At 39.8% G+C, this 22,897-nt stretch overlaps 1 protein-coding gene across 3 annotated transcripts in view; it reads left to right on the top strand.

Annotated features, from left to right (window-relative positions):
- The window catches only part of CHCHD3 (coiled-coil-helix-coiled-coil-helix domain containing 3), a 116,945-nt gene that overhangs the window by 58,917 nt on the left and 35,131 nt on the right, over positions 1–22,897 (top strand). For all 3 annotated transcript variants that reach the window (XM_079304019.1, XM_079304020.1, XM_079304021.1), the window contains one exon: positions 11,740–11,823. In XM_079304019.1, the coding sequence (XP_079160145.1) occupies positions 11,740–11,823 (84 nt within the window). The remainder of the gene's footprint in view (positions 1–11,739; positions 11,824–22,897) is intronic.

The following is a 22,897-nucleotide window of genomic DNA, read 5'->3' as shown; positions in this document are numbered from 1 at the left end:
TTTATGAGATCCTTTTCTCTATTTATGATCAGTCATGTTTTGTTCTGCAGATTTTTCCTTTGCCTCTTAAAGGACAGAGCAAAGTTGTAACTCTTCTATCATTTCCAGATTAATCTAATTTGAACAAATCTTTGCCATTCTCAATTTCACACAAATACCAGTGCCATTACTTGTACAAATAGTTGGTGTGTCTCTCCACGCTCAGAAAATTAAGCATTAATTCTCACTGTGGGCTAGGACAGGCTGTGTTGCATGACAAATAGATTGGAGGCATGCAGGAAGAAAAAAATACCACTTCACAAATCCAGCAGAGAGCTTTGCTTTTGAGCACTCACAGCATTGGGCAGCACATAAAGATTGCATAAAAATTGACATGTTTTAGCAACTCCCAAAAGAAGGTGGGATTTTTTTTTTTCCCCTCCATTATTATAGAAGTACTTGGCAGCTTCCTATTTTCCTGAAGCATCCTATTGACTGGGATGAAACCTCTTTTTTAGAAAGCACTTTTAAATGTTTGCTTTCCCTTCCAGATGCTCTCACCCTCAACAAAAAAAAAATGTTCCTGTTAAAATAATGGTGCTTCCCATAGAAAAGGCAGATTGTGGAGTCTCCAAGCACTGCAGAAACACCCTCAGCCTCCTGGCAAACATCCCTGAGAGCCTGAAAAAGGAGAAGCAAAGGAAAAAAATCTTTCCTGAGGCTGCACAAGTTGTTGAACCAAGAGCACAGCTTGTCTTGATGGAGCTGCCTCAGTTTTGGGAGCATTTTTGGGAGATGCTGGATGGGGACACTTTCCACTGTTCCAGGCTGCTCCAAGCCCCATCCAGCTTAGCCTTGGACACTTCCCAGGGACCCAGGAGCTTCTCCAGGAATTCCTTCCCAACATCCCATCCACAAAACACAGCTTTTAACATTCAAAAAATTCCTTCAGTTTGTTCCTTTTTGCCTATTTAAAACATTTCCCTCTCGTGACAGCTTTTTTTTTGCTCCATTATAATGAGAAGGGGAAAAGCTCAGATGAAGCTACACTCCAAAAAACCCCACAGTGACCAAGAGGGGCTGAGGCAATGCTGGAATTTTGACTCAAAAAGTGACTGGTGCTGGATAAACTTGGGATTCCAAATATCCAGAGTGCTCCAAACTCATCCAGCCTGACCTTGGACACTTCCAGGGATTCTCTGGCAATCCCAGCCCAGCCAGGAATTCCTGCCCCAATCTCCCCTCTCCCAATTCCCTGGGTCCTGTCCCTCCATCCCTTGTCCCCAATCCCTCTCCAGCTCTCCTGGAATGTGCTGGAAGCTCTCCCTGGATCCTTCTCCCACACTGGAATTAGGAAGGGAGAAGCCTGAGGAGCAACCAGTGATGGTTTCCTTTGGTGAATTTGGGACATGTGATCCCTGTCTCTGCCTTCCATGTTCCTCTCAGCACTGTTGTTCTTCTTCAGGCTGGAAATTCTCTTTTTTTTTTTTGCCTGGGTTTGTCTGTGTTGAGGACAATGAAGCTGATGGTTGGAAATTGACTGAGCAGAGACTTGCTCAAGCCATTGGATCCAGTCAGGGTTTGTGGCTCAGCAGTATTAAATTCCTCATTAACTCTTATTTTCCCTGCTGATGAGATTCTTTGTTTTGTGTAATACCTTGAGTTCCATTTAACAGCAGTTTCCCCCCTTTAGCTGTTGCCCCAGATAAGGAGAGGCAGCTCTGCACAAAGCTCTGGGTGTGGATCTGTCATCCTCATATCAATTCTCATCTTGAATATTGTAAAAAAAGTTCATTTTAAACTTACTTTGTTTTCCTGGCAGTGTAAAAACAGCATCACAGCAGCTGAAAGGGGCTGAAATTTGGGGCTCAAATCAGAGTTTTTGTCAGACACCACAAGAAATAAATTAATTCTTGGAGTTTCCTCCTGCTTATGATCTCGAATAATTGACACGTGACAGATTTCAATGTTAATAATTGTTTTTTTAATAATGTTATATTGTTCAAGGATGTTTAGTGCTCCAAGGCATTCAGAGTCTGGGGTAGCTTAAAGGTAAAAGTGAGGCTGTTTCCAGAGGTAATACAAACATCTCAACTTTTTCAGGTTTTGCTGAGCGATTGGCTTTGCTGATAACTTGTGGCAATGAGTTCTGCAGGTTAATTATGCATTTAATTGGTTTCAAATTTGTTGCTTTTCAATTTCACTGTTCAGTGAATATTTCCTCGGTCTTGTATTATGAGAGGGAGTAAATAGGAGAGCCTGGCTCACCTTCTCTGAACATTTAATTATTTTGTGTACTTCTCTGCTGTACACAGAGCTCTTCTCAGGGCTTTGGTCTTTATGTATCTCCAAATTCTTTCTTTTCCAAAGCTTTTCTCTGCAGTGACCAGAATATAAATATACAGAGAGTGACCAGAGCTCTGGGAGGAATTTTATTTCTATCAAATACTGTGATCTCAGTGTGGTGCTGTCTTCTCCTTCCCCTTTTCTTCAGAAATCTCCTCCTGTTTTTATTTTGCTGTTTTAACACACGGGACAAGTTTTCCTTGGTTTTTCCTGCAGGAATATCAAGTTTTGCTCTGGGGCTTTGTAGTCAGGATAAAAAAGCTTCACTTGGCTGGTGCTGACTTTGCTTCCAAGTTATTTTCCACTCATCCTCACTGGATCCATCTCACAGTGTCCCAGGCCAGGCTGGATGGGGCTTGGAGCACCCTGGGGTGGTGGGAGGTGTCCCTGCCATGGCAGGGGTGGCACTTCCAGATCCCTCCCAGCCCAAACCCTTTGAGATTTTACCTGCCATGATCTGGTTTGGTCTTTTTGGCCATTTCATTCCAGTCATTTCAATGAAACCCTTGAGGATTTCACTGAAGTTCATTATTTCTTGCTTTACATTTTTCTGTGCATAAGATGCTGTTGAATTATTTTTGAATATCCAGTTGGACAGCTGGTTTATTCTTTCAAAATGTGACAAAAATTTACACTGAACATATAAACATTTTAGTAGAACCATGTTTTAGGAACAATTCCTGCAGTGTTAAACCCTTAAAATGTGTCTGCAAATGTTCATGTCAGAGCATGGAATAGAAATGTCAGCATCAGTCCCTCTCTTCATGTATTTCCTGCCTCCAATCACTTAATTATATTCATGAGTTTGAGGGTTTGTTTACTTGCCCATTCCCAAATTCTTGGCACACTCAGACATTCACCATCTGAACCAGGCAAGAACTTAAAAAAAAAAAAAAAAATTATCATTATTTATTTTTCTACCATGGTCTTCACAAAACTCAAGTCTTTTTTTCCCTTCCTGTCCTGCATTAAATCTGCTTTTTCCATCCAGTTTGAATATTTTCAGGGCTTAGAATATTATTTATTTCTGTTAGAATAACACAAACACCAGCAGAGCTTGAAGTATAATTATGTTAAACACTGCACAGATGTGTAGTGAGTTCCAAGCTCTGCCCTGGAGACTCTGCAGTCAAATGAGAAGAGAAATAAAAGTGCAGTGAGTGGAAGTTGGACACAGAAATTCAATGACACGTGTTATAGGATTATATAAAAGGAAGATTTTCACCAATAATCAATGCATAAATCAATCCCAGCCCCTTTCAGAGCTGCTCTACTCAAGGTAATAATTCTCTGGGGCTTTTATTTCACAATAAGTTGTTCATTCTTTAAAGAAAACACTGAAAGACCAGCAATGTAATTTAGTAATTAAAATACAAAGAGCATTAAATCCTGCTGTGCTCTCCCACTTCCCCAAAGCTTTGCTGGATCTTTGTTTCTAGGTAATAATTTAAAGAGTTATGGTAACTATGTGGTATTAACTTAGGATTTGCACACTTAGTTAAATATTTTATGGGTATAAAGTGAAGAGCTGCAAATTGTCCTATGAATTGTTCAAATTGAGTTTTCAGAGTGCTGGGAAAAAATGAAACAGAACTAAAAACTGACTTATTAATTGGGATAAATGTTTAGTTTGATATATGTGCACACCAATTACCTTTGAATATTTTCTTTACCACGTGAATTTTTTGTCTGTCTCAATGACAAAAGGTCTTTGGGGGAAGTTGGACATTCCAAAAAATTCACCAAGATTATCTTCCCTTTGCAATGTTGAGGTTCATCCCTGAATTTCACTGCTAAGTCTGTTTAAATTCTGTTTCAAGATGAATTTGTTTCTGAGTTACATCTTCAGTCTGAAATGATCTGCTGGTTACAGTTCTTTTATTCTCTAGCTGAATAGGAAAATCTCTGGGAAATAAAATGGCTGCATAATTTGAGACAGAATCAATGAGTTTTGATGGTTTGTTTATTACTAAATAGAGGAATTCAATTTAACAAGATCAAGATTCCAGAAAAACACAGATAAAACACCTTTAAGGCAACAGATTATCTGTATTTTTAGTGCCTTTTTGAACATCCAAAGATGAATGTTCTGCTTGTATTGTATCTTTCAAATTGAGAAACACCTGATGTAGTTACAAGTGACTCAATTCTGTGTCTTGAGTAGAAATCAATCCCTTGAATAGCAGAGCAGCAATAAATATTCTTTTATTTGCTCTTCCAAAGTGGATTTCCCTTCTTGGGCATCATCCCTTTTTTTTTTGCCTTCAGTGGGAATTGGTTCCCATCATCACAGATTGAGCAATGAGGCAACTTGTGCTGGGAGGGAATGTCATCAATTCATGCAGAGTTTGGATCACTTGATAGAAGGAGTGGGATATTCACAGATGGAAAATAACTCTGGAGAATGGCCCCTGGTGCTCAGAGGCCTCTAATAAACACAAAATACAGGAGGTTTTTCAGTGGCATTCCAAATGAGATTGGCTTTGAAGTGGCTTTGATGAGGTGGTGAATTTTTATTGCTTTTATTAATGCAGCATCGCTAAGAATTATTTCACTCTTTATGTGCAGTCCATTGAATCTTCAGTTTACAAAGCAGGAGAATTGGGGGTTTTTAAAATGATGATTATACAGCACTGTTGGTAAATGATGCTGGGTTTTGGACAGAAGAATGAAAATGTCAAAATTTTTTCTGAATAATTGGGGGTGAGGCAACTGAGGTGCAAATTTCTATTCTCTGGCTTGGTTTGGTGAATTCATTGGTGAATTTTTGGAAGGGCTGTGCTGCCTTACGTTTTGCTGTGTTTTACATCTTGTTTTGTTTCAAAATGCATCAAATATTGGCTGTCTGTGCTTAGCAGGAACTTTTATTTACCCTTCTGTTGTTTAATTCTGTCGTAGAATTTCGAAGTACTTCTGCAAAATCATCATTAATATCAATTCTGAACGTGGTTAAAAATGGCAAAAATATTGATGATTTGCTACAATAGGCAGTGTAACAACAAAGATGGAAGCAGAACACAGTCCTAAATCAGTTTACTGACAGTTTTTTTTCCTGAATTTTACAGGATAATGGTCCTCTTGCTCTGTTTTATCCACTTTGGATCATATGGAGCAGTCTCTGCTTCTTTCAGTTTAGTAAAAAACGACATGTTTGACATATGACTGAAACATCAGAAGCTGTCAGCCACGGTTAGAGACAATATTTGAATTGCTACAAATACCTGGCAGCACTACAGATAGTCTTTAAAATTGTTTGATCTCCTTGGACTGTGTTGGCTGACTGAAAAGCATGGATAGAGTTTCAGGAATAAGTCATGCCTCTCTTTCATTCCCAGTGACATGCAGAGATGTAATTCAGATTTTTTTCCAGCATCTCTTTTTCCTTTGAACCACGGCTGGATGGAAACACGAGGCTTTTCTGCCTGTTGCTAATCACTAGAATAGTCATGAGTGTATTTGAATTTTTATTTGCAAGGAAATAAAGTTCTTTAGAGTCTGTTGTTTTGAAGCTGAGCAAACCAGATGGTTCATTTGGAGTTTGGTGAGGAGTGGCAGCTTTTCTTGAGTGCTGAAATTGGACCAGAAGGGGTTGAGAGCCCTGGTCTGGTGGAAGGGCTTGGAATGAGATGATCTTAAAGGTCTTTTCCACCCCAAACCAGTCTGGGATTCTGTAGCTGCTCATTTCTGGCCACTTGGTACAAATGGCTGATTTTTCTGCTCTTATCCACCTCCTCCTTGGGGGGTCCCACATTCTGGAGGGGCTGCCCAGGCAGGTTTGGAATCCCCATCCCTGGAGGTGCCCAGGGAATTCCTGGAGCTCTGGGCTGGGGACAAGGTGAGGGTTGGGCCCAGCTTGGCTTTGATGATCTCAGAGGGTTTTTCCAGCCTCAGTGATGCTGAGATTTTCCTGGTTCAGCTTTTTATTCTGGCATAATAGAAACTCTTCATGTTGGGGCAACAACCTCAATGAATTTCTTGGGTTTTCCTGTGCGTATTCCCCTGACTCACTTTAGGACTGGAATCTGTAATTCCTTTCTTGGCATTTGTACTTTTGTGTTTTTCCTTTGGTCTGTAATGAGATTCAGTAAATGAAGCTTCTTGTCACATCTTCTGTTCCACACTAGATCTTTACTTGTTCATAAATTCATTTTTTTTCATTTTCTTCATTAGCCTCCTCCTCTCAACGTGATCTTTTTTATCTGCTCAACTCACTCTTTTAGGACTTCATTATTTTTAGAAAATGTACTGTATCACATTTAGTGGTAATTACAAGAGCTTGTTTTAATTACACTTGTCAAAGGCTCCGTTTTATGAGTTTTATTGGTGCTGCCATTTCCAATTCCTGACAATCCTCCACCTTTACAATTGGAAATGAACATCCCTCTTTTCAACTGATGTGCCCACATGAATTTTTTTTTGTTTGTGCTTAGGGATAATTTTGTGCATAGTGATAATTTTAAAGGAATTCTTTGAGGGGGAAGGGACCACTATTTGTCCCCAAGAATATCCATAAGTTCCTGGTGTTGCCTGTTCAGAACAATGGGTGTATTTATATATTGAAAGAGAAGGTTAAAAATTAAAACTGGGGCAGTTCAACATCCATTAAAAGTGGAAATTGGGATGATTTTTCTTTGGATGCTCCGTGCAGTGGAAGAGTTTCGCTGATCATAATAATTTATGCAAATAATGAAGCTTTTTCTGATTTTATCCATGTGCAAATGTGGATGCACAGGGTGAGTGGGAGGGGAATTCAGTAAATCCAGAGGAATTCAGTGATCTCTGGAAATATCCAAGGTCAGGCTGGACAGGGCTCTGAGCAGTTGATGGAGTTGAAGACATCACTGCTTGTGCAAGGCTTTGGGAGATGATCCTTAAGGTCCCTTCCAGCTCAAACCATGATTTATGAAATACCCAAAAACCCTTTTACAGTGTGGCACTCACAGCCTGAATTCTGAGCTCTGGAATTCACACCTGCCTCCAACCCATGGATATGCTCATCCAGGTTGGAAAACCTCCAGCAATGTGATAGAGCAAGATCATATTTTGAGCAGATCATGTTTTGAGAAGATCATGTTTTAAAATCATGTTTCGAGAGGATCATATTTTGAGAAGATCCTATTTTGAGAAGATCGTGTTTTGAAATCATGTTTTGAGGAAATCATGTTTTGAGAAGATCATGTTTTGAGATCATGTTTTGAGAAGATCATATTTTGAGGAGATAATGTTTTGAGGAGACTATATTTTGAGAAGATCATGTTTTAAAATCGTCTTTCGAGAAGATCATGTTTTGAGATTGTGTTTCGAGAAGATCATATTTTCAAAAGATCATGTTTTGAGATTATATTTTGAGAAGACCCTGTTTTGAGAAGATCATATTTTGAGAAGATAATATTTTGAGAAGATTGTGTTTTGAGATCATGTTTTGAGATCATGTTTTGAAATCATGTTTTGAGAAGATCCTATTTTGATAAGATCCTATTTTGAGATCCTGTTTTGAGAAGACCATGTTTTGAGATCCTGTTTTGAGAAGACCATGTTTTGAGATCCTGTTTTGAGATCCTGTTTTGAGATGATGTTTTGAGATGGCAGGAGCCCTCATTTCCCTTTGGAAAATCTCTCCCAAACCTGATGTGACAGGAGCTCCTCCAGCCCCAGTGCCAGGTCTGGAATCCTTGGATGTGCCTTGGGAGGTCACCAATCCCTTGGTGCCACCTTCCCCACGCCCTGATGTTTGAGATGAGACCTTCAAAGGACTTTCACCTGGCTGATGTCATTTATAAATTCAAACTCAACTCTTTAGTTTGAAGCAGATCATTCTTTTCCCAGAAAAACACAAACTGGAGCCATCTCAGCAGTTCCACTGTCAATTTTTGGGATGTTAATGGATTTGGAGTCTGTGCTGAGGGGCAACTCTAAACTTGAGACTGCCAAAGGCTTCAGGGGCTGAGTCTGAAATCTGCCTACAAACCTACATTAAACCACCTGATAATGAATTTTTTTAGCAATTTATGTCTACACACACCTGGAATCTTGTTGTATCCAGCAATAGATTCATTTTTTTATTTTTAAAATTTAATTATTAAATATAGATTTTTCAACCAGCTGCTTATTTGCTCTGTTCTTCCTCACAGAGGACAAAATAAATGTGTTTTTGTTATATCCAGTGTGAGCAGGGCTTGGTTTTGTCACAGGATGCCTCTGCAGTCAGGTAGAAGGTGATTCCTGGAATTTTTTTGTATGAATAAATCCATTTTTCCAGTGATGGCAACTCCTACCAGTGCTGTCCCAAATCCTTTGGAAACAAAACCCAGGTTGGATTTTAAATCTTGGTCCAATTTCCCTGTGATTGTGAAGAACCTGTATTTTATATCAGTGATCTATTTGGGTATTAAATTTGGGTGGTTTGGGAAGCAAAAGTGGCTTTTTGAAGCTGTTCTTTAGAAAACACCCAAGCAAAGATTTTGTTTCTCAGAGTTTTTTTCATGAAGAAACAACCAACCTGTTCCAGTATCTCATTTACACCTGAAATGCAACATTCAGTTAATTGAAAACTTGGCTGTTCTTAATTATTTTCTTGCAGCTCATTGACATTCACAAGGATCTTGTTGCTGCAGCTCCATAAATATAATATTACTGTACAGGTTTTTATTTTGGCACTCAGTTCTCCTCTATTGGCATATTTATAGTCTCCTGTATAAATGAATAATTTTATTTATTATTTATTCATTTGAACTTCGCTGTGTCTGCATTACTGTACAAGTGTTGGGGTGGAAGAAACTCTTTTTTTTTGTTGAGTTTCTTACTTGCCAACAAAATCTTCTGGTTACTTTCACAACACAGGGCAACAAACTTCTGGATAAACAGATTATTTAGTATTTTGTATACAAAACACAGATGAGGGCAATGAGCAGTGTCACTGCAGAGCAGTAAAATCCAGCTGGTTTCATGATTAATTATTTTGAGAGGGGACAAGGAACCAAATCTAAAAATCAACCCAAAAAATGAACCAACTTCCCATGGTTAAACATGGAATATTTGCATTGGGTACCCATGAAGATATGGAATGTTAGATATAGAATATCAGATGTGGAATGTGACATGGATTATTAGATATGGAATATTAGATAGGGAATGTGATATATGGAATGTGAGATCTGAAATATGAGATCTGAAATATGAAATGGATTATTAGATATGGAATATTAGATAGGAATGTAATATATGTGAGATGTGGAATATGAGATCTGGAATATAAGATCTGGAATGTGACATGGATTATTAGATATGGAATATTAGAGTATGGGATATATGGAATATGAGATGTGGGATATGAAATATTGAGTATGAGATAGGGAAGTTATATAAGGAATATTAGACATGGAATATGAGATATGGAATGCTACATGGATTATTAGATAGGGAATGTGATATATGGAATATGAGATAAGGAATACTAGATCTGGAATATGAGATGTGGAATGTAAGATATAGAATATTATATATGGAATATGAGATATGGAAATTAGATAAGAAATGTGAGATATAGAATATTATGTATGGGTTATGAAATATGGAGTATTAGATCTGGACTCTGAGATATGGAATATGAGATGTGGAATGTAAGATATGGAATATTATATATGGATTATGAGATATTAATTGTGAGATATAGAATATTAGATCTGGAAATTAGGTAAGAAATGTGAGATCTGGAATATAATATATTGAATGTTAGATATGGACTATGAGATATGGATATGAGATGTGGAATATGAAATATGGAATATTAGATCTGGGATATGATATATGAAATATGGAATATTAGATGTGGAATATGAGATATGAAATATTAAATATTGGATATGGAATATGAAATATGGAATATTAGATAAGAATGTGATATTTAGAATGTTAGATCTGGACTATGAGATATGGATATGAGATGTGGAAATGAGATGTGGAATATGGGATCTGTAATATGAGACATGCAATATGAAATATAAAATATTAGTTCTGAAATATGAGACATGCAATATGAAATATTTAATATTAGGTCTGGAATATGAGACATGCAATATGAAATATGGAATATTAGGTCTGGCATATGAGATATGAAATATGGAATATTAGGTCTGGAATATGATATATGAAATATGGAATATGAAATATGGAATATTAGATCTGGAATATGAGATATTAGATCTGGTCCATGGAGCTCTGGAAAACCTGGAATTAGTGAGGCAAAGCTGATTTAAATTCTGGACAGGGCATGTGCTCCATGGAATTCTGAGGGAGCAGAGGACAAAGTTTGATTCATCCAAAATTTGGCTTTTTGGAGCATTTTTAAAGAAGTTGCACAAAAAACAATTTCCAAGTAGTTTTTTCTGCATTTTTCCAGATAAACCTGACATGCATGTGGGGGTTTTATTTTCCATTCTTTCTGTTCACCATTACATAATAAATTTAATTTGAATTTCAATGTTTTTTACATGCTTCAGGAAATGGAAACAAAGGTGAGCAGTTGAATAAGAAAATAAGGGGAAAACTAAATTTTTTAATGGGTGTTTGCTAAAAAATAAAAATAAAAAAATCTTGACAAAGGGAATCAAGTCTTGTATCTGTACAATATGTGGTGTAAATGTTGTAATGGCCTTTATTATTACTAATATTATTAATATTGCTAATATTATTAATAATTTGATAATACTAAAGATATTTTATTAAAAAATGATGAACCTGGAAAGTATTTGCATTGATAAATTAGATGTTAAATCCTTTGTAGCTTGTTAAAAATCACTTTTCTGCCTTTTTACACTGCAGGACTTCGAGCTTTATATATTTTTAATAAATTCCTCTGTGCTTGTGTGCTTTTTAAATGTATTTTCTAATTTTTAATGAATCCCCTTAATCCTAGAAAATGGGAAATACTGCAGATGAAAAGCCAAAAACATCAATTTGCTGGGAGCAGTGTCTCTTAAAAGAACACTCAGGTCATATTAGGATTGAAAAGATAAATATTTTAAATTATTCTGTATTATTTGAGATTATTGGACATGGGAGTGAGCCCAAAATCAAATTTTTCAACTTAGTGAATACTTCAATCAATCTGGGAGTTTCCAGAAGAGTGATTCCTAATTAAAGAGCACAGGAGAGTTTTGAATGCACTTTTTAACAAATGTATCAAAGGATTTTGTTCTTCCCAAATATCCACCTGTTTCAAATTAGGTTTTCCTAAGTGATTTGCCAAGTTCATTCAAATTAAAAAAAAATAAAAATAAATCCCAGCCTGGTGCATTCTGGTGAATCAATTTGGGCAAACTCAGAGCTGTTGAGGAAAGGAGGGAAAAAGCCAAAATTATGGATAATATCCTTGATTCAATATTTTTATTATTCTTTTCCTTTTTTTTTTTTTAGGCCAGGCAGCTGGAAGAGAAGGAGAGGGAGCTGAAGAAACATGATGCCTACTACAAAGAGCAGCTGGCTAGGCTGGAAGAGAGGGTAAAACCTTATTTTTTTTCCCTTTTAATCAACATTTTTTCCCATTTTTTTCCCCTTCCTGCTGCTGGTTGTATTTAAAACAAGACTTTTTTTAAGCAGATAAAGATGAAAATTCTGGCCAGAAGGGTTATTTTTATATTGCTGCTGCAGTTTCTGCCTTAACATTGGCAAGGTGGAAGGTTTGATGGGAGAATATTTGTTTTCTTCACTAACAAAGTTCTCACATTTGCTGTGGGATTTCATCTGTCACGGTAATTACAGACAGAAAAATGAAATAATGAGGTTATTTTATACCAATGCTGATGAAGAGCCAGTGGAAGTGGAAAAGTGTCACCAAGTAAAGTAATTTAAATTAAAAATAACAACAACAAAAAAAAAGTGAAGTGTGAAGGGACAGAGTGAATTTCTGCTTTCAGTGGGTGGAATTAGTGATTCCTCCATCACTATGGAGAGTTTCATTTTAATTCCAAGTTTATACCATGTTTAAAAAGCACTTCTGTCTTTTTATTTCATCATAGAATTGAAATTAAAGTGGAGAGAGCAGCTTGGGAAGCTGTGGTTTAACATTCCTGTTCTTTACAGGGTATTATTTTATAGGATGTTAATTTCAAATAATTACTGCTGTCATCATTTCCTGCCTCCCAGGTTGGTTGTAACCTCCAACCTGAATATATTTGCTTCTTTTACCCCTTCCTGAGTTTATACATTGATGGTTAATTCAGATTTTTTTTTGTTAGTTGGTTACAATTATTGACAAGATACACATCCATTGATGCAACTTAGCAGGCCAGAAGAAAACTTTTTTTTTTTTTCTGGATTAGGAAATAGGATGTGCTGCATGAATTATCAGTGTGTGTGTAATTTGTCTTCATGAATATTTTAAATTGAGGGTACATCTGATACCATGTCAGTGTTTTGTCCCCCTTTTTGAAGGTGACATTAATGAAATCTCATGTTTTTGGCAATGAAAAAGAGTTTGAAAAGATCAGAGGAAATCAGTTTAATGCTTCTAAATCAGTGCATTATTTAAACAGCTGAAAATTAAGATATTTCACAAAAAAACTCCACAGAACACTTTCCTTTTTCTGCAGTAACTGCCTTGGTGTTAGAGGAAAAAGCTTCAGTGGGATTTTATCCAGACTGGATTTTTCTGGGCTGGTTGGAGCTGTGCTCTTAGTGTGGAATAATTCCTGGCAAAAGATGTCTGATAACCCATGGACCTTGGACAGCTTTTTCTTTCACCTTTTTTTTATTTTTTACATCTTTTTAGATGTTTTTCTTGGTCATTTTTCACATTCATGTAGGTCACTGCTCCAGTGGTTTCACTTGCCCCTGTTAGTGAATCTGTGTAAATACATTTTTGTGCTGTGCAAGGGAGATAATGAACTTTCAATAACTTTATTTGAGTTCTGCTGGAGTGCCACCCCCAGGGGATGTGAAATACAAAATTCTGCCATCTCTTGGTTTCTCTGCTTGGCTTGGAAATCTCCAGGATTGGAACAAGTAGTTCTGAATTCCTTGTTTTATACCATGGGTGATGAATTCTGCATTGAGTGGAGTTTTTGTGGTACCAAGCCTTGTCTTTTCATCCTGACTCCTTATTTGTCAGGTAAAATCCTCTCCTTTTCCAAGCTGTCATCCAATTTGTCATCAAGGTAAATTTTCATCTCTCTCCTACACAAAAATGCTGTTCCAGCTCTGAGAGGAGCAAACTCTGTGTTCCAAATCTGACTTGGAATTTCTTCAGAGAGGTGGAGATTGCAGAGTGAAAACCTGGACAAGCAGAAGGGTCACAGCTCCTGCCATCCCACCTTCCCTCACTGGGCTCACCTGGGAGCTCCTGTGCTGGGAATTTGGAAAATTGGGATGGAAATAGAGCTTAAAAAACAAAAAGAGGAAGGTCTGGAAATGACAGAGCTTGAAAAGAGGCTGGTTTGTTGTTCCTGAACTTGTCTGATTTCAGTGGAAGGTGCACTGGGACTCCTCAGCAGAGAGAAGTTCAGAACAGGAGGTGGGATGGGAGCAAGTGGAGCTCAGAGAGTGAATGTCAGGATGAAGAAATGTTCAATCCCAGTCTGTCACCTGTGACAAAGAATGCTAATTACAATCTCAGATCATTCCCACATCAAATAAGCACTCTTTAAAAACCCTTCAGTTATGCCTATGTGGTATTTCTGGCTGTTGCATCATGGAGTGTCAGAGCTCATCTCGATGATTAATTGGCTTTTTGATTATTTAGCCTTTTCAATTAGAAGCTTCATATTTGTGTTCTTCAGTGCTGCTGAAAAAACAATGCAGACATTGATAATAAAGGGAAATGACAAGAGAACAGATTAGTGTCAGCACAGCGTGCTCCTTATGGAGAAAATTATCCATATTCAGTGCCAGATGAAGCCTGTCAATTATAAAATATTTCAGTGACTGAGGGAAGATGCTCAACCTTTACAGGATATTAATACAGGACAAAATAACTGTGCACAAGTGACAGCTGTGATAGTAAAACATCAACAATTCTATTCTCTGGGGGAATAACTGTTCATAAATTTGGTTTATGTGCTAAAAACCTTTTGATACTTCCCCAAAACCCAGCAATTCCCCTAACAGCTGCTAGTGTTTCTAGGTCAAAGATAGCACATGAGCTATTAGTTATTACATGCTCCACAGCAGCAGAGCAATGGCAGAGAGTTGAACAAAGCAGTTAAAGAACAACCTTGCCCTGCTCTGCATCTGACTGGGATGTGCAGCTGGGATTTAGGTGTTGACACATCAGGCTTGGAGGGCAATTTGTCACCTACAGGATGAAGGTGGTTCTTGAGTGGAGCCAAACCCAGAGATAAAACAGAGCTGAAGTCACTGAGTTGGGTGTGCTCCACACTGTGTTAATTATTTACTGACAAGTGCAAGGTCCTGCACAAAGGTCAGGGCAATCCAAGCACAAATCCAGGCTGAGGGGAGAAAAGGATGGAGAGCAGCCCTGGGGGAAGGACTTGGGGATTTTGGAGAAGCTGGACATGCCCTGGCCATGGGGATTGGGACCCAAATCCTCCCATGGGCAGCACAGGAGGGGGGAAAATTCTGCCCCTCTCAGGTGAGACCTCACCTGCAGAGCTGCCCCAGCCCTGGGGACAACAGCAGCACCTGGAGCTGCTGGGGAGAGTCCAGAGGAACCCATGGAGCTGCTCCAGGGCTGGAGCCAGGCTGGGAGAGCTGGGGGTGCTCCCCTGGAGAAGGGAAGGATCCAGGGAGAGCTTCCAGCACATTCCAGGGGCTGGAGAGGGACTGGGGACAAGGGATGGAGGGACAGGATACAGGGAATGGCTTCCACTGCCAGAGGGTAGGGCTGGATGGGATCTTGGGAATTAAGAATTCAGAGCAGCTGTGGCTGCCCCTGGATCCCTGGAATGTCCAAGGCCAGGTTGGACACTGGGGCTGGGAGCAGCTGGGACAGTGGGAGGTGTCCCTGCCATGGCACAGGTGGAATGGGATGATCCTGAAGGTCTTTTCTAACCCAAACCAATCTGTGACTCTCTAAGGAGAAAATAAATTTGTTTTGGAATAAAGAGCCCCAGTGTGAACTCAGAGCCCTTTTTGAGGGAATGCCATTCCTCCCCTGTGTGCCACATGCTCAGGATCTCTGTCTGTCCTTACTCAATGCACTTCCCTGTCATTGAAGCTGCTCCATTTCTGCTGTTTATAGGAAAAACTGTTGATATCTTCACTATCTTGTCCCTTTAATTCCAGTGGAGAGGTGCAGTGTTTTTGCCTGGTTTCAGTGCCAGTCCCAAACCCCAGTGTCCCTCCACTTTATTCACAAGCAGCTCTGCATCTCCAGTGTCCCTCTGTGCAGCTCCCACTCCCCATCACCACAGGATTTTCATGCAGAGCAGCTGACATCCCAGATTTCCTTCACCCCATTGCTTTTGCTTCACAACATTTTTTATGAAGGACACATGACCCTCTCCTGCTTCTTGTTGTAATTTTGGCATCACACAGACACTCAGTGAGCTGTGTCTGCTCCTGCTCTGTCTCTGAGACTGATGGGACTCCCCAGTTCCAATTTCCTCCAGCAAACCCAGCTATTTTCATGTTGCACTGCTTCCTAATGCTAATATGCATCATTAGGAGAATCCTGCCCCAAGTCATGGGAGCAGAAGGAAATTAATTTTAATACCCTGCTGTATGACACAACTACTTAGTTTATCAGTGTGAATGAGCAAGATATGGATCCTCATATTAATCATAATATTTTCCACTGGAGCCAAGTTTCTGTGCTGCTGAGTTTCTTAGAAATACTTTCCAATGTTGTGCACTTTGGATGTGAGTGTGGTTGTGGGATGAGGTAATAGGATTATCCTGGAGCATGAATCTGAAGGGTGGCTCAGGGAGCTGGGGAGGGGCTGAGCCTGGAGAAAAGGGGGATCAGGGGGGACCCTGTGGCTCTGCACAAGTCCCTGACAGGAGGGGACAGCCCCAGGAACAGGGACAGGAGGAGAGGGAACAACCTCAGGCTGGGACAGGACAGGTTTGAAAATTGGGAAAATCCCTTCCTGGAAAAGAGTGCCCACCCTGGCAGTGCTGGAATCCTCATCCCTGGAGGGATTGAAACAACTTGGAAGATGTGGCACTTGGGGACATGGCTCACTGGTGGCCTTGATGATCTCAGAAGGCTTTTCCAGCCTAAACAATTCCAGAGTTCTGCCATTCTGCAGGAATTTGGAGGTTTCAGTATTACCTTGGACTCAGCACACATTTAAGAGCCTGGAAGTCACTGCTCTGACTGGTGGGGCTGTGGTGGCCCTTGTGTGGGACACTGCTGCTCCACAGAGGGCTCAGTGCCAGCTCCCAGCCTGGCAATGCAGACATTAAGTTCAGGAAATGTTGATCCACTTCTCTGCATCCATTTTTTTTTTTTTTTCCCTCTGACTTAAACATTGAGGAAGGATTTGCAAATCCCAAGCTCGGCACTTAATTTGGGGATTCTGCTTTCCATGGAGGCTGTCAAGGAGCATTAACCTTAAGGTAAGATGAGCACACAGAGCACAAAGCTCTGAGCTGATGGCACATTCTATCCCAGGTGTTAAATGGTATTATCCATCCTGCTTGCTACAGTAAATAGGATTTTGCTATTATGATGTGTCAGGATTTTCAGAGAAATCAAATTTACTAGACACTAAACTGCCATCCTCACTGCTGAGCAGCTTTATTCTGGGATCTTGTATTCATCCTAATCCTGTTGGTAGGAAATGCTTATACCAATTGTGTGGGGAAATTATAACTTAATGATCTCTTCCTTTTGCTATTCAAGGCTTAGGATGGCCCAACATGCTCTGCAGTGCTAGCCTCAGTGCTGAGCTGAGCTCTGCAGCTTCCCAGCCAGGAATTGCCTTTTGTGGGAGTTTCTCATCAGCAGAAGTGCTCAGGTGCCAGCAATGCCAGCCCCACATTTCTTCAGATGCTTCAGAGCCTTGTTTACCTTTTCAGATCTCAACATCTCAGTAATCAGAAGCTGTTTGCTGGGCTTTTTGGGAAGTGGAGTTTGCAAGATGTAGATAACAGAGGGGAGACTGGTGCAAAGCAGGATAATAACCACAAAGATTTTCATTCCCTACAAGGCAGTTTAGCAATGTAAAGGGTTTTTTTTTGTTTCTATTTGTGTTCAGTTTCCATTCTGTTTACTCTCTGGGATCTCACGTGGCTGTAGCAGTGAGAATTCCATAAGCAGAGGATGATTCTGCTCTCACCTCTCATGTTTAGAAATCTGTATTTGCCAGAGCAAACATGTTTACTCTCCCCACATTTGTGTGCATTCCTTCACACGTTCCAAAGCCAACTAGCAGGGATGTAGGTGCATGTTTGGAGACTTGAGGCTGGATCCAGCCAAGCAGGAAATTCTTTTGGCTGATGAGCACTTAGGGAAGAGGCAGGGAAAGCTCAACAAACCTGGTGTTCTTGTTCTCATGAAGGCATGGAATTACTCCAATATTCCCTAAATATCCGTGCTTTGAAAGAAAATAGTTCCATCATTCCCACTCTGCTCCTATTTTGGAGATACTCTCAGTATTTGTGACCTGTTTTCTATTTGCTTGGCTCTATTTCTCTTTCTGTAGCAAATAAATAAATGTATATATGCACACACACACACAGAGTCAATACTTTAACTCTATTTCCAAGCACTTTTCCAATAGAAGCAATAAAATACATTACAGCTTCCATGTGATGAATTCCACTGACTGCCATATCATCTCATTGTTAATGAATTGTGTTATTTCTGTGGAGTTTATGGGGCCTTTTCCCTTTTTAAATGGATATTCAGCTTTCACAGTGACTCCTTGCAGCTCTCCCAAACCTCTGCAGTGGGAGAGCTGAGGAGAAAATCAAGATATATTAATTTCTCATTTTGTGCTTGGGCCACAAGACTTTTCTATGTCTCAGCTCATGTGCTGCACCAGGGAGATAAAAGTAAGAGTTCATCAGACTTTCCCAGTGCTTTGTATTTCCACAGTGCTCCTGAAAAACCACCCTTTTTAGCACTGACCAGAGCAAAATGTTTTTGTCACTTTAGCATAATAAAGCTGTCAACCCACCCTGTGATCTTGCCAATATTAGAAAACTCCTCTTTTCACATTTCATTCTGTTTGGGGGACAGAGCTTTTGTTGAATTGCTTCTTGCCTGGCAGGTTGAGATTAGGAAACTTGCTACCAATTACAATATCTGAAACCTCCACCTGATTGACAGCCTGGGCTGGAGTGTTGTATTTAATGCTCTGCCTCCATATCTTGCCCAGCCACAATCATTATTCTGAACAATTGGGTCTCAGCCTTGTTTTCCATTTTTTTCTCCTCATAATCTTTTATTTACCATTTCTGACTAAGTAGCTAAGATGTTTATTATTAAACACACACCTCAGCCATGTGTTGTTTTTTTTTTCCCCCCCCTAAGTGCACCCAAAATGCAGAGTTTAATGTTTGCTATGGAAAATACCTGGTTCAGTCTCATCATTCACTATCACATATCCAATCAATAGCAAGGCTGAAATGCTGCTTAATAACAAAATGAGGAGTTGTTCCACGCTGAACAGCAGCTATTGATGTTTCTCTAAATGTTTGTTTATAGATTATTTTTCCATTGTGGATGTGCTGTCTTTACAGAGAACAAAAAAACCCTGTGATAACCAATATTCCAGGATTTTTCCTGCTGTGCACTGAGACATCTGATAACTTTTAATGTGGAGCCACATTTTCATACAGGTTGTTGCACTTTTTTATTTCTCCAGCTTGTGCAAAAAAAAAAAAAAAAAAAAAAAAAAGGTTTAGAAAGACTTCTGTTTATTTTGTAGTTTGGGGAAAAAGAATTAATTTCATGTTTTTATTTTGGAAGAATTAGCACAAGTCTGAGGGGTGATGGTATCTGGAAGGAAACTGATAACTCAGAATCCTGGAGCTGGGATGTGTTGATGGAATCACAGAATAATTTGGGTTGGAAGGGACCTGAAACTCCTCCAGCTGCACCCCCTGTCAAGGGCAGGGACACCTTCCACTGTCCCAGATTGCTCCAAACCATCTGGGAGTGCCCAGGCAGGAGAAGGGAAGGATCCAGGGAGAGCTTCCAGCACATTCCAGGAGAGCTGGAGAGGGACTGGGGACAAGGGATGGTGGGACAGGACCCAGGGAATTGGGAAAGGGGAGATTGGGGCAGGAATTGCTGGGCTGGCATTGCCAGAGAATCCCTGGAAGTGTCCAAGGTCAGGCTGGATGAGTTTGGAGCACCCTGGGATATTTGGAATCCCAAGTTTATCCAGCACCAGTCACTTTTTGAGTCAAAATTCCAGCATTGCCTCAGCCCCTCTTGGTCACTGTGGGGTTTTTTGGAGTGTAGCTTCATCTGAGCTTTTCCCCTTTTCCTTCTAATGGAGCAAAAAAAAAGCTGTCACGAGAGGGAAATGTTTTAAATAGGCAAAAAGGAACAAACTGAAGGAATTTTTTTAATGTTAAAAGCTGTGTTTATGGCTTTGCATAGGATATGGCAAAATGTTTTAACATATGGGGAGTTAATGAATAAGCAGCTTTCTCTTCACCCTGGTCTGTTCCCTCCTCCCACCATCTTCCCATCACAAGCTGAAGTTTGGGAACAAATACTGTGCTAAGTTAATGCTGGATTAAAGCAACCCTCAGGGAGGTGCTTTGCAGGATTTCTTAGTTGAGGTAAAATAATTAGAAGTTATTACAGCTCTAAATTGAAATGACCATTTCCCTGTGCTGGGAACTCAAATCCTGGGGCAGCTCTGGGCCCCATCAGGGTGAGAAAAACTTGGAGGGGCTGGAGGGTGTCCAGGGCAGGGAATGGAGCTGGGAAGGGGCTGGGGGAGCTGGGGAGGGGCTGAGCCTGGAGAAAAGGGGGATCAGGGGGTCCCTGTGGCTCTGCACAAGCCCCTGACAGGAGGGGACAGCCCCAGGAACAGGGACAGGAGGAGAGGGAACAGCCTCAGGGTGGATTTTAGGGAAAATTCCTTCATGGAAACAATGGTCAGGCACTGGAAATGCCCAGGGCAGTGTGGAGTCCCCATCCCTGCAGGGATTTCCAAGCCCTGTGGAGGTGGCACTTGGGGACATCAATGGCCTTGGCAGTGCTGGAATGGTTGGACTGGGTGATCTCAGAGGGGTTTTCCAACCTTAATGATTTTAGGATTAAACAGTCTTTTTGTCTAAGCATTAGTTAGTAATTATTCTTATTAGAAAGCAATAATGTTTATGAGAAATTTTGCTTTTTTCTAATTGTAAATAATCCTGCAAACCCAGTGACTGGAATCATGGAATCATAGGAATAATCTTCCTTAATTACAGAAAAACTCTCTGCCTTCACTTTCACTGCTGTCACTCTGAGTGATATTTTAATTTTTCCTGCCCCTAAAAATAGTCCAGTCCCATAACTGATAGATAAATGAGAGAATCCCCAGGAAATGCTGCTGAATGTTTCTGTTTGCCAGCACAATAAATGCAGAAGGCAATGAATGTCCTCTTCCATCAAGAGGAGGCGGGTAATGAGTAAATGATGGGAAAAGAGATTTTGAAAATAAATGATCAATCCAATCCAAGTTGAAAAACAATTTATTAATAACTTGGCCTTCAATGGGAGAGAGGGATCTGTGAGCTGGAGATGTACCTGACATCTGGCAGCAGTGGATTTTTGGGGAGTTGATTTAGGTTTAAGAAGGACAAGATTTAGACTCAGCTTTTTCCATATGAGTTTTGCTGGTTCACTGTTGTGTTATAGGAAAAAAAAATAAATTAAATTTTGTTTCTGTAATGTAAGCACAGAGGATGCTGGGGTTGGGGAAAGTTTGTGTAAAGGATGCAGCTCTTCCAATGTCTGAGGAAATCTGGGCTCTGCACCATGTCCTGCTCTGGGTTTATCATTTTTTCACCTCATTTTGTTGAGTTTTTTCAGTTGTGTCCAGTGGCAACATCCTTAAAATCAGGGAGAGCCTGGCCACAGTGGGAGCTGAACCAGAATTCTGAGAGGAGAGTTGTACCAGCCCCTTCTAACATTATTTGTGGCACAGATCCAAACTTTGGCCAGGAATGACAAGTTTAAGTAAAGGTTTTTCTTCTGCCTTGAGAATTCACTACAGAAAGGCACAAATGTGTATTTTTCTGTGTTCTGTGAAAATCCCCCGAAACTAAAACAATAAATTTAAAACTGGGAGAAGGAACTCTCATTAAAGATGATCAGAAGGAGTTGTAGAGAGAAAATAGAAGAGAAAATCAAAGAGAAGTTGGTGGCAAGCTTAGTGACAACATCTTTGCAGCCAAATTTTTTATTTAAAGAGCAAAACCAATTTGTCTTGGGCACTGCAAAGTTCCTTTTAAATCTCTGATTCCCCCCATTCATTCAGGAGAGATGAGATGGCATCAACTTTCTGTATTTGTGAGATCCACCTGGAAAATAATGTGTCATTTTTACACTAACCCTTGAAAGGTGGAAGTTCCCTCTCTCTTTTTTTTTATTTTTTTTTTTCTGATTTAACTTTTTAAACTTTTTTCCACTCTCTTTGTGGGTTCTGTATCTGACACCACTCAATCTGAAATAGGCCCAGCTTTGCTCAGCTGGGCTCATTGTTGCTCTTGGTTTTAATTGGGAATTTGACACAGCAGAATTGGATGAAAACCCTCAGAGCTGGGGCTGGGGGACAAAAAAAAAAAAAATGACCCTTTGAAATTCAGAAATGCTGGTGCCATGTTCAGCCCCTTTGAGTGTGTCAGGGAGAAATGAAAGTTCCCAGATCTCAGTGCTTTGGAAGCAAAAAGCATTTTCATACCTGAGAGCTGGGACTTTTCAATGCACAGCCATTCACATGCATATTGCTGTGCCTCAAAAGGCCTTTCCTTTTCAAACTGGGCAGGATAATCATGTGTTTGAAATCAGGAGATGCTCTCCTGCCACTTCAGAAATCTTTATTTTTCTTTTTTTCCCCCCATGTCAGGGAGTTTAACCATTTGCAGGTCATAATCACTGAGGAAATTTATGCACAGGAAAAAAAATCAAAGCAAAGCTGTGATAATTAGGAAGAAAATCCAAATGAACCATAACAAAGGAGTCAAACATTTATCTGATTCTCAGAAGAGAGTTAGGATTGTTTTACATGTCTTACCTTAATAACTAAGATTGTTTTTCATATCTGGTACCACTTTAATTCACTTCAGAGATTTTTTCCTACAACAAAAATTGTCTATATATTTATCACCTTAAAACCTAAAGAAAATATTCCCTGTTTGCCACAGACTGAGACAATAATGCAGAATATTTTCTGCTGGTTTATACCATATGTTTGTTTTTTTTTTGAAAGCACTGCAGATAATTTTTTCAGATAAACTTGCAGATAAATCTATGCCAGCTCTGATGTCTGTTCATGCCAAGCTTCCTGTGGATTTCAGGAGTTCAGAGGATCATGGAATCAGAATGGTTTGGGTTGGAAAAGACCTTTAAGCTCATCCAATTCCAATCCCAGGGACACCTTGAGGTGCTCCAAGCTCCATCCAGCCTGGCCTTGGACACTTCCAGGGATCCACAGCTTCT

The sequence above is a fragment of the Erithacus rubecula genome (genome assembly GCF_903797595.1).
Source record: "Erithacus rubecula genome assembly, chromosome: 4".
Taxonomy (NCBI): domain Eukaryota; kingdom Metazoa; phylum Chordata; class Aves; order Passeriformes; family Muscicapidae; genus Erithacus; species Erithacus rubecula.
The sequence above is the reverse complement of the archived record's forward strand: the minus strand, read 5'-3'. Positions and strand labels throughout refer to the sequence as shown.